We start from the raw sequence: 12573 nt of genomic DNA on the forward strand, positions 1-12573 counted from the left end.
TTTTTATTTAGTATCAAATTTTTTGTGTATTCACCATTTCACCAGGTTATCATGAGAAAAAAAAATGACTTTAACAGAAGAAACTAAAAATCTGTTAAAATAAAATTTAATCTAATTAATTTATTAAAAAAAATAAAAAAAAAAGTACAAAAAAAATAACTTAAGGGTTTGCTAAAAAAGCATAGTATCTATGAGATTAAACCCGTGAAGGTGGGAACACGTGGACACCAAAATGAGCAGAAATAAATTTGCTACGTAGGGTTTACTTTACACACTCACAAATAATATTAATTAATAATAATAATAATAATAATAATAATAAAATCTCACACATAAATGATAAACCTCTTTGATTCACAATTGGCCTGCAAACATAAACATATTATTATGGACAAGTAGCCAGCCAGCCGCCACACCTCTTTCTTTCTTTCTTCATATTACCTCATACCCATCTCAGGTAATCATCTAATTGTTCATCTTTCACCTTTAATTTCACCAATCTTTGATTTTGCCATCTGGGTTTCTTGATTCTTGCTCTCATTTGTAATGTTCACTTGTTGGTCAAACGCTGTGATCTTTATTAGGGTTTGTGTTGTTTGGATCTTGAAAGGGGTATGGTGGTTGATGTAATGATGTTGGAGTTAGAAAAATGAGTTTTGGATGGTTAAAAATTGGGTCTTTTTTGGTGAAACTATTGTTGGATTGCATTTCTTTACATGTTATTGAAATTATTATTATTATTATTATTATTATTATTATTATTATTATTATTATTATTATTATTATTATTATTATTATTATTATTATGTCACAGACACAGATTGTTGAGGAGATTACTTTTATGTTGTTGAGATATGTACTGAAACATGGTTTAATTGAATTGTTGATGTCATTAAACAATCTTTTTTTTATCAAGATTGTAACTTTAGCTTACAAAAGGCTTTTTTTGTTTGATAAGTTTTTTTTTTTTTTCAAATAAATGGATTTGATCTTTTAAGTTTCAAGAGCTGAGACATATTAGCTTGCATTTCATCACATATTCTTGAAGTTATTATTATCTTGCAGACTCCATTTTGTTTTGTTTGTCAAAATGACCTTTATGTTATAGAGATTAAGATATCCACTGAAACATGGTTTAATGGATTTATTGACCTCATAAAACAAATCTTTTTTTATCAAGATTATAACTTTAGCTTAATTTTTTTTTTTTTGTAAATTTTTTTGTTTTGATAAATGGTGTTATTAGATTGCATTTCATTACATATTCTTGAAGAAGTCTTTATCTTGCAGACATGATTTTTTTTTTGTCAAAATGGCATTTATGTTATAGAGATATATTGACACATGCTTTAATGGATTTGTTGACCTCATAAAATAAATCTTTTTAATCAAGATTATCACTTTAGCTTAAAAAAAGTTTCTTTTTTGGTCTTAATAAATCAGGTTGATTTTTCAAGAATCAAGAAATGAGACATATTAGATAGCATTTCATCACATATAATCTAATTATTGTTATGTTGCAGACACAAATTGTTGTCAAAGTCACCTTTATGTTATATAGATATGTACAAACACATGGTTTAAAGGATTTGTTGATATCAATTGACTATCTTGTTTGATCAAGATTGTAACTTTAACTTAACAAGTTCATTTTTGGTACACCATTTACAGACCATGTTGCGTACAAAGCAGCTAGGTGTTCTGTCCCAGTCAGCTAGGTCATTTTTCCTCAACGGGTCGAGATGTAGTGCAGACGGGAGCTCATCATGCACTTGTTCAGAAGATGAAACTTGCACGACTAAGAGGCAAATTACCAGCCCAAATGCGGCTCGTAACCCACAAAAGGGGCCCGCGTTGGTGCCCAAACCTTCCGCCGCTGTATTGAGCTCTATTAAACCGGAGTCCAATATAGTTGACCGGTCAACTTCCCATCCGCCAAAATCAGTATTGTCGGCAAAACCAGATTGTGTAAGTTATGCTGATGAAACCGACCAGATGCACCCGCCTGGTATTACAACTGGTCATTTTGTTAGAGCCGGGATTGCAGCAGTTAACTTTTTAAATGATGTGGTCAGCTACAAGATTCCAATGACTGAAGGGAGTGCTACCGTTGACTCGGGTCAAAACTACGTGGTCGAGAAGGCCCGTTCGTCAACCGTGAAAACCTACAAAAAAACTGAAATTGAGTCAACATCTTCAGTTAACAACAACGCTAACTCATCAAACGTGAAACCATACAAAAAAGCTGACCCGCAAGCTTCTGGTCCAACACCAACACCAAAACCGAATCCCAAAATCAATACAAACATCAGTAAAAACAGAGCTGAAAAATATACCTCGGGTAAAAGTCAAAATCAGCACACGGTCAAATCCGTGTCGAGAAAGTCGAAAGATTCTGTAAACAACTTCATCGTTGGTCAACGCGGGTCCCGAGTTTCATGCAGCTGAAATGATTACAGTAAGGGAAACCCGGGGGATACCAACAAAGCCTGTACCTCAAACGGGCCGACAATATTCAGCCTCGGTCCATAAGGTGGAGAGTGTTTCCCAGATTCTAAGACAGCTAAAGTGGGGACCAGCAGCCGAAGAGGCGTTATGGAATCTTAACTGTTTGTTAGACGCGTACCAAGCGAACCAAGTACTAAAACAGCTTCAAGATCCTTCAGTAGCTCTTAGCTTTTTCTACTGGTTAAAAAGGCAACCTGGGTTCAAACACGATGGTCATACTTACACGACCATGGTTGGGATATTGGGCCGGGCTAAACAGTTTGGGGCCATCAACAAGTTGCTTGATCAAATGGTTCAAGACGGGTACCCGCCAAATGTGGTTACATATAATCGTCTTATTCATAGCTACGGTCGTGCTAATTTTTTAAGCAAGTCGCTTGAAGTTTTTGATCAAATGCAGAAAGAAGGTATCGAACCCGACCGGGTCACGTACTGCACGTTAATTGATATTCATGCTAAAGCGGGTTATTTGGATGTTGCGATGGGGTTGTATCAAAGGATGCAAGAAGCCGGGCTTTCACCCGATACGTTTACTTTCAGTGTTATAATTAACTGTCTTGGGAAAGCGGGCCACTTGGATGCGGCTTTGAAACTGTTTTATGAAATGGTCGGCCAGGGTTGTGTTCCGAATTTGGTTACTTATAATATTATGATTGCTTTACAGGCGAAAGCGAGAAATTACCCGATCGCGTTACAGCTTTATCGGGATATGCAAACTGCGGGTTTCGAGCCCGATAAGGTGACGTACAGTATAGTTATGGAGGTTTTAGGTCATTGTGGGTATCTTGAAGAAGCAGAGGCGGTTTTTGAAGAGATGACTTGGAAAAACTGGATTCCGGATGAGCCCGTTTACGGGCTTCTTGTGGATTTATGGGGGAAGTCTGGGAATGTTGAAAAGGCGTGGGCTTGGTATCGGGCCATGCTTAACGCGGGCTTGCTTCCGAATGTGCCAACATGCAATTCTTTGTTGAGTGCTTTTCTTCGGGTACATAGGCTTTCGGATGCTTATAATTTGGTACGGAGTATGCACAGTTTAGGATTAAACCCTTCTTTACAGACTTATACATTGCTGCTCAGTTGTTGTACAGAGGCCCAAACGTCGTTTAACATGATGTTTTGTTGCGAGTTGATGGGTGTCACGGGCCACCCGGCACACACTTTTTTACAATCGATGCCATCAGCGGGACCCGACGGACAAAACGTTCGAGACCACACTGGCCACTTTCTAGATCTTATGCATAGCGAGGACCGCGAGAGTAAACGCGGGCTGATTGACGCTGTTGTCGATTTCTTACACAAATCCGGTTTGAAGGAGGAAGCAGGCTCGGTTTGGGAAGTAGCGGCCCAGAAAAACGTGTACCCAGACGCGGTTCGTGAGAAGAGCTCGTGTTATTGGCTAATTAATCTTCATGTGATGTCGGAGGGGACCGCGGTGACTGCGTTATCGAGGACTTTGGCGTGGTTTCGTAGGGAGATGTTGAAGTCGGGAATTCGTCCGAGTAGGATTGATATTGTGACGGGGTGGGGGCGAAGGAGTAGGGTTACAGGGACCTCGTTGGTTAGACAGTCGGTGCATGATCTGCTTAATATCTTTCAGTTCCCGTTTTTCACAGAGAACGGGAACACCGGGTGCTTTGTTGGGTGCGGTGAGCCATTAAGCCGATGGTTGGTTCAATCGTATGTCGAACGGATGCATTTGCTGTAGGGTTGATTAAGCTGCTAATAATGACAAGTTTTGGTAATAGATTTTGAGGGTCAAACATTAGCTTTTTTTACCTATGCTGGAACTGGTTATCTTGTATCTATTATTATTATTATTATTACTATCATCTTTTGTCATTCTTTTTGCCAACAATAGTTCATAATCAAAGTAGTCACTAGTCACAATGTTATTTAGTTCCAAGGGAACTAACTTATTGACTTATTGTAATTCAAACAAACCACACATTTATACATAATTATATCACAAATCTGATCCTTCTTCAATACCAAAGATTCCAAGCAACCATTGAAAGCCAGGCTAAAAAAATACACAATACACAAAGCTGACATGTTATATATGTTCAAACAAGTGTAGAAAAAAGTATACATAACGTGGGACGTATACGTATGAATACAAACAAAACCACCACACTCACAGTATATCCAAGACAGATCAGATACGCCGGGTGTTGTAGGACCCACATCGAGGGCATTTATGGTACAACCAGTGGTATGGTGCAGTTCCTTTCTTCTCACAATCATTGCATAATATGTCCTGAAAAGAAAACATATTAGAAACTCATGTCAACAATACATATGCATACTTAGATAACAATGTTTATAAATAATAACCTGTGTCCTGCCCAAATACTCATCAGGAATTTTTTCTACAGCTAACATTGCATCCAGCATCCTGAAGTATACGTGCATATCTCCTAATGACTTGCAGCATATCGGGCAAGTGTAGTTGGAGCAAGTGTATTCCTGAAAGGAGCATCAAAGAGTCGGTATATGTGATTAAAGAAGAAAAACAAAATAATAATTTTATGAATATGAATACCTGAAAACATGAGGAATGCATTATATGACCGCACGGAAGAGCCTTCACAGGATTCTTGGATGTGAAGATGTACTCGTGACAGATCGGGCAGTTATCTTCTAAGCACTTCTCTCTGCAGGTATGCACGGAAAGAGACGTTGACATACACGCATTGCAATTCATGCAATGGAAATAGTCAATCCCGAGACCTTTTCCCACTCTGCACAGGTTACAGTATGGGCAGTGGTAGATTTTCCTGTTGAAATAAGTTATAAAAATTAATAAAAAGTTAGTATTAATAATCGTATAGTAAATGATCACCTCTCGTCATCGAACAGTTTGCAGATGGGACAGTAGTATTTGGCCATGGATAGATTGTTACAAGAATCGGTTGAACATGTTGGACCGATGGGTTGGATTATTAAGCATTTCATGCACATCATCATCGTTGAGGCTTTCCTGCACATTTAGTATGTAAGAATTTTGTAAAATGTTTTATTATGAGTTTTGTTTTTATGTTTAAAAGATATTGGTATGTGTAAGCTACCTATCCATTATGTGATCGGTTGCGTCATCGTGGCAAAGCCTGCAAGTGAAGAGTTTGTTGCAACATGAAGCAACAAGCTTGCAGTTCCTCTTGTAGTGTTGACATCCAAACACTAATTTGTGCGAGTCGCGATATGATGGAAAAACACCTTGATTATTATTATTATTATTTTCTCGAGCGTTGTCGTCTGGATGAGATTTTTTTTGTTTATTGATCCAACGACTGAGAAAAAAAATACGAAATTTAAGTCAGAATTCACAAATTAGTACAAACGAAAAGGTAAGAAAAGTATAAAACTGATATTAACCTCATCATCAGGTTCTGTATAATGACTGATTTCTGCTTCGGCTCCAATGTTTCATCACAGTTCACTCTCATGATTGTAGCCTCGAGTTCCTCTTGTGTCAATACAAGTACAGAATTTTCAGTTGTCTCGGTTTGACCATCGATAGTCAATCTCTCCGTGTTTGACTTGCCAAACTCACTGCAAGCTTTACAATGATGATCGTTTTGGTCTTTGCTTACTTGCATATCTTTATCATTTTCGATAATGGTTTCAAAGTGAATCATATTATGATTAACCGTATCGCTTTTTGATAAAATTTCACCACGAGGCAAGTACTTCGAGATTATTTCCAAAACGTCAGTAGTTGACTGAGGTGACACGCTTGTTGACACGTTTGACTTGTTAACCTTGGGAATGTCATAACTCTTCATACCCTCCCACCATTCACCTAACCACTGATCAAACATTGTGTTCTTGGTGACTTTGCGCCATAATAACACGAGTGCCTTCTGTTCTCCATCTGTCAAAGATGCCATAATCCACGGTATCATTTCTTGTAAAGTTTCGGCGCGTGTTCTTCCAAGCATGCATCCTATGATCTTCTCTTGTTCCTTAAGAGACAAATGTTCTCTAAACAAGGGCCACAGTTCGGCTTCTTCACGGTTCATATGGTCAGACAACATTTTATACATGCTTTTACACATTCCATGAAGCTTCACACATAGCTGACGATACATCGCCATTCCTCCATTCAAAGTATCCACAAACAGTTCGGAAATCTGACCCAGAATATACGAAATTCTGTTAAAGTATTCAATATCCATCTTATGATCAATGGAGAATGAATGACTACTGTTTTGGATTATTTCCTTTGCTTCTAAAGCTGGAAACGCGACTACGTCTTCTGCATCACTTTGTGTTTTGTGTAAGACCCGTACAAGATGTAAGCGTTGATAAAATTCGGTAAATAAAGCCACGTTTTCAGCCAGATTGGCAGAAACAGAAACAAGATACTCCATATCTTTCTTGAGAGCTATGTGGAAGAAAATAATATGATCCACCGGTTTCGACTCTAGAGAACGGGATGAACTTTCAATATTATTATTCTCAATAACATATGTTGAAAAACGAGTCGATGTTTTCTGTTTCTGAGGAAAAAATACATGAAAACTCATCCCGCTAGAATACGATGTCGAATTGTTCAGCTGCAGGTATGGAAATGCAGAAGTGTTCTTGATTTGTTCGGAAAGAAATGAAGATCTGTTCTCAAACGCTGCATGTAACTCTTCTCTGAATTTGGCAATAGACGTTTTACCCAAGTAACCGATGCGCACCCATTCGTACAAAAGGGAAGATATTGATTTGTTAACCATATGGCCTCCTTGCTTTATACTATGCAGAATGGATTTTGATTCATCTTCGGTTAGATGACTTGAGAACCAAGTAACTGTGCACTTTAGCAATCCAAGTGGCATCATCTCGAGACCGGTGTATAATAGCCACAGCTGCATTTCATGGCTGCAGTTCATAACTATAAACGGGAAAACCTGCCGAATACAAAACCTTGTGAAACGTTTCAACACAACTGAAAATTTTGTCAAAATGTGTGAAAAGTAAAGAAGATTGTTACCTCGGTTTCTACAAATGCCAGGTATTTACGGATCCCTGTGACGAATAGTTTTAGCTTGTCGCATAGATTGTCAACGTAGTTTCTTGCTGACACGTCATTTTCACTCTTGCTGTACAGCAGCAACTGTAAGCCTTCAATTTGACTGTCATCTAAGAACCGTTGATACGAAGGAGCAGGACAATCTTCAGCCAATTCGATGCACATCGAGTAGAACAGTTTATCCAATGAATTGCTGAAAAGTTATATATTAGTTAACAAAGTTAAACAAATGAAAAGACGTGTAAATTATTTACCTGTAGTATACAATGACATCCGCAAAAAACTTTAGCTGAACAACTGCAGGAGCTAGGCCCGAAAGATTGTTTGAATCTCGAATTGAATATAGATCTTCAGCAGCTTCTAGAAGATCCTTACGATATGCAGTATGCCATAAACGAGCACTGTCCAAAGGATTATGTTGAGCGGTTGTGTTGACAGGATATTCATGACTTGGCTTCATTGCTTCTTTAGAATGACCCTCGGATTTATACACTTCTAGAATCTTCTGGAAGTTAGCACGGTCGTTGAGGAATAGAGATCCTTTGCCATATTTATCGTACTCACCGGTGACGGTTTGCTCTGTTGCTTGAATGCATGATATTACAACCTTCAAGATGGATGCAAAAACATTACATCAGTACATGAAGTGCCTGGTTACTTTGTTTTATACGATCAAATGGCTTGCGTGAATGTTAGTAAATGACCATTTTACCCTTTGTAGAAGTAAGTCCTTAGGTACAACTTGTTTAATACATTGCAGCACGTTTTCTCTATCGTCTGAAGAGAGAAAGGTGTTCATCCACCGAAAGAAGTCTTCTAAGAGCAACATGGGAACACTGCATATGAATTGCCAGACAAAGGCAGCTTGTACCTCGGTCGAGAATTGCTGAGTGAGCAAAGGGAAAACCTGTTTCAAGGTATGTAAGTATAAAGTATGTAACCTTTAAAAGTCCAATTTTCTATCTAATGACATGTTATGTATTCAATCAATGTTTTTGAATATGAATAACCAACTAATTTGGATATCATTAATTACATCTAGTATATATTTTACAGTAGTAAATTTCACACTAGATTTAAGTCACAGTCTTTACTTTTGCCTTTCACTTTAAGAGTTAAGTCCTAGTCCTCTTTATCCAATATTGAAAGTTTGAAGCTAATAGCTTTATATCACTTATGTTTCTAGCTTTAACTAGATTGATGCTCTTTTAGTGAAATAATACTAATAATTGAGGACACAAATACTATTATTATGCATAAGCTCATAAAAGAAATAATGCCTACAATATAATCGAGTTTTATTACAAAACACAATTTATTAACATCAAACAAACTTTTTGTTACATAATTTTTTTTTCTAGTTTATTAAAAAAATAGACATAGAAAACAATTTTATATTTTATTTTTTTATCATTTAAATCTGATTGTTTACAACTAAAAGATTGAATGTTGTTGTCTAGTGGGTCTACCAACCATAAGCTTCTGTAGATAGGAATAATTCTTATCCCAAGGAAAAGCTAGAAAAATGGATCATGTTCAGTGGCATTTAAATTGATTGTTACCAAAAATCATGGGCTCTATGGATACAAAATATTGTTAATACTGTGTAATTATTATTATCTGTTGAGTTGGCTAGACTAACTGGACTTGGTTAATGATGTGTGTTTATATAGTTAAGAAGTGTGATGGTGGTCCGAGGGGAGCGGGTTAGTTGTGTAGGCGTAATCGACGGATACAAGGAGAGAGAAGGTATGGTGGTTGATGATAGTTATTAGAGAGAATATAATAGTTAGGTTTATTTTTTTTATATCATTACTATAATTGAAAGATATGATTTGATTATCATCATTTAACTCATAAAAATAGTTGTTCAACAATATTTAGTTGTAGTTTATTAAATGTAAAATCGATTCTTATATTATTGTGTGTGTTTAGATGATTTTAAAGCTCGTTAATATCTTAACTCATCTTGTATGCCACTTGTTAATCCTTGTCAACTCAGCTTTAACGCCCTGGATGTTAAGGTAAACCTCTAAGCCTTACCACCACCGGGCTTAGATCCGGTTCATCATGCATTTTCTTTTCCCTATTTTATTGGTTTCTGTTTTCCACTTTTAGATTGTGTGTTCTTATAACTATATTTTCATTGTTTTTCGCCCTTGTCCAAACGTTCCATTTCCTCCCCTCCGACTACAGGGAGTATTAGAGAGAATATACTAGTTATGGTTTATTACAATATAATTGTCATAACTAGAAATTATGATACGACTGGGTTTCCTTTGTAATCTTATCGTTATACTGTTAAAAATAGTTTATCAATAATACCGGATAAGTTATGGACTTTCACTAGTCATGATGATTTATTTAAAGACTTCAGAAATAATACATGTAATGGAATAAAAAAAAAATCATTAACAAAACGCTTAACCTGACATCCTTTTTAGCAGTTATTTATTTTACAGGCTTCGAACTATCAATATAATTTGACACGGTTTTTTTAAGGCATCTTTTCGGTTCGTGAGATTTGAATCCAGAATCTTTGGGTGTTTAAAAGACTTTGTCTATGTCACTAAGCCACCAATCCTAGACATAATTTCTTATAGATATTGATCAAATTCACAACCATCTATTCAAAATCACATACACAATATTTGTTTTACTCTTTTGGACCAAATAGATAATTACATATAGAGGTGTAAACAAGTCAACCAACTTGTTGCATACATCCTAAACTCTAAAAACACGAATTAAGCTGAGCTTAAACCTATATTCGAGCTTGTTTAATAATCAAGGTCAATCTTGATTCTTGAGCTTCATACACCAAGCTTGATTAGACTCTAAGAGTCTAAACAAGCCAGTAAATAATATTGATAATTACGTAATAAGTATTATTATGCATAGTGATTATGAAAGATTTAGATTATGTTTTATCACTTTATATATTTAACTATAACTGTATAAAAAAATAACTATATAGGCAAATAAATTATTATTATTGTTGTTGGATTAAAAATTGGAATTAGAACTCAGATCGATTAGAATTTTGATTTTTTTAGTGCGAGTTTTCTGAATTCAAATCGGTCTTTTGAATCTAATCTACGTACTAATTCGGCTTTAAAATTTCAATATTCCATACGCCAAGACATCCAAACTCGACTATTGGAGATAGAGCTCTAAATGAGCCAAGCTCAAACTCAAGATTTTAAATTAAACAATCCAAACTTGAGCTTAGTTTGGCTCACCTCATTGTGTAATATGTGTAATTTTGTGTGTAGTGAAAGTAAAAGTGATGTTTACTATATATCTATGATTGTAATGTAAGCAATAATAATGTGTGGTACCTGCTCCTCTTCTTTGGCCATATGCTTGCAAATGCTAGTCTGCAATGTCCCAATAAAATACACTAGCTCTTGAAACGCCTTCGAAATGTGTCTTTCATCTTCCTTCTTCAACACATCCAGGTAATGAAATATCAAGTCCATAATATCATTCGTGCTCGTATGCTCTAGTGTATATGCAGACACCACATTCTTCACATGTACATCCAACGCTCTAAAAATCACCTAAAATTACATAAACAATTACAAACAAAATCATTTTTATATCCAAAACAGAAGGCAAATGGGCAACAAGTTACGCTCCTAACCCTTTATTTTACAGCAAAACTAAGTCGTTTAAAAACTACATTCATATATCATTGAGGTCGTAACATTACTATTCATGAGTCATAAATAGTAATGTTACAAGATATATGAATGAAATTTTTAAACGACTTAGTTTTGTTGTAAAGAAAAGGGCTAGGGGCGCAACTTGTTATCCATTTGCCTTCTACCAGTTGAAATCAACTAAGAAGATATATGAAGTTAAATTATTTTACATCCAAAATAGAAGGCAAATGGGTAACAAGCTGCGCTTAACCCTTTTTTACAGCAAAACTTAGTCGTTTAAAAACTACATTCATATATCATTGAGGTCGCAACATTACTATTCATGAGTCATGAATAGTAATGTTACAAGATATATGAATGTAATTTTTAGACGACTTAGTTTTGCTGTAAAAAAAGGGGCTAGGGGGGTTTGCCTTCTATTTTGGATGTAAAACAATTTGTGTTTAGGGGGAAATGAATAAACCTCGTCTTCAGCAACGGAGTGATACTTATTAACAAGCTTCAGAAACTCAAACCTACGACGGAGCTCGCGGATGACGGTTGGAACTATGGTAGGAGGAACTATACCACCATAGTTCGTACCGTCCAAGGCCTCTGCCGCAAGACGGCGGAGGTCCGCGAGCTCTTGCCGTAGGGCATTATGAAAGTGTAGCAGCAACAATATAGGAGCTTCACGGAGACGTGCACCAGGAATAACAGTTAGTTCGGAATCCGACATTAGAAAAACTAATAATAATAATTAGTTGAGACGTTATCTCCGCCGCCTCGTGAGGGGCGGAAGTGTTCTATTCGGCGGCCATAGAAGCCGTCGGAAAGGGTGAAAGGAAAGCGAGGCAACAACGGGAGGTTCCGGCATGGAAGTTGTGGTGAATATAACGACTCCTGTTGTGGTATTGGCCGTTCAAAGGCTTGTGTGTGTGTGTGTGTGTGTATTTGTTTATTTTAATTGTTTATTTGGGATTATTTAATTTGGGTGTATGTGTGTGATGATTGGGACGTTATACCAAACGGCCAACGCTTATTATTATTTAACGGCGCAAGGCTTCCACGTTTGTCTGTGGGTTAGAGAGGAAGCGGCGTTAAACATGCTGTGGGTTCTGGTCTTGCCCACTCGCCTCACGCGCCTATTATTCTGATGATAACTAAACTACAAATTGTCACTCTGCGACAAAAAGGAAAACTACTATGCATGTTACTTTAGTTTAAACTCATATTATGAGTCACATGATAAATAGAAATTTTAATCGTAACAAAAACAAAAAAAAAAACTATTACGTACAAATCTTAATTACAAAAAGAAATAACACATGAATAAACATATATAACCCGGTTCTAGAGTTGAGCTCGGTAACGATATTGGAAATATCGATAACG

At 36.5% G+C, this 12573-nt stretch overlaps 1 protein-coding gene and 1 pseudogene across 2 annotated transcripts; one reads left to right on the forward strand and one right to left on the reverse strand.

Moving 5' to 3' along the window:
* The first annotated feature begins 427 nt into the window (after positions 1-427).
* LOC143613400 (pentatricopeptide repeat-containing protein At1g74750 pseudogene) lies at positions 428-4322 on the forward strand (annotated as a pseudogene). Its single transcript, XR_013150110.1, has 2 exons — positions 428-457; positions 1672-4322. The product of XR_013150110.1 is annotated as a pentatricopeptide repeat-containing protein At1g74750 pseudogene (transcript).
* Positions 4323-4358: 36 nt separating this feature from the next.
* On the reverse strand, positions 4359-12190 carry LOC143613399 (zinc finger protein BRUTUS-like At1g74770). Its single transcript, XM_077087110.1, has 11 exons — positions 11663-12190; positions 10873-11094; positions 8244-8438; positions 7786-8138; positions 7493-7724; positions 5884-7409; positions 5577-5798; positions 5351-5488; positions 5051-5285; positions 4843-4974; positions 4359-4765 (listed from the first exon to the last, which is right to left on the reverse strand). Exons 1-11 carry the CDS (start codon positions 11915-11917, stop codon positions 4664-4666), a joined length of 3612 nt encoding a protein of 1203 aa, XP_076943225.1. The 5' UTR covers positions 11918-12190; the 3' UTR covers positions 4359-4663.
* Between the last annotated feature and the right edge of the window lie 383 nt (positions 12191-12573).

Source organism: Bidens hawaiensis, unplaced genomic scaffold (assembly GCF_021521415.1).
Source record: "Bidens hawaiensis isolate Kalapana, Puna unplaced genomic scaffold, B.hawaiensis_p1.1 tig00037310_1, whole genome shotgun sequence".
Classification (NCBI taxonomy): domain Eukaryota; kingdom Viridiplantae; phylum Streptophyta; class Magnoliopsida; order Asterales; family Asteraceae; genus Bidens; species Bidens hawaiensis.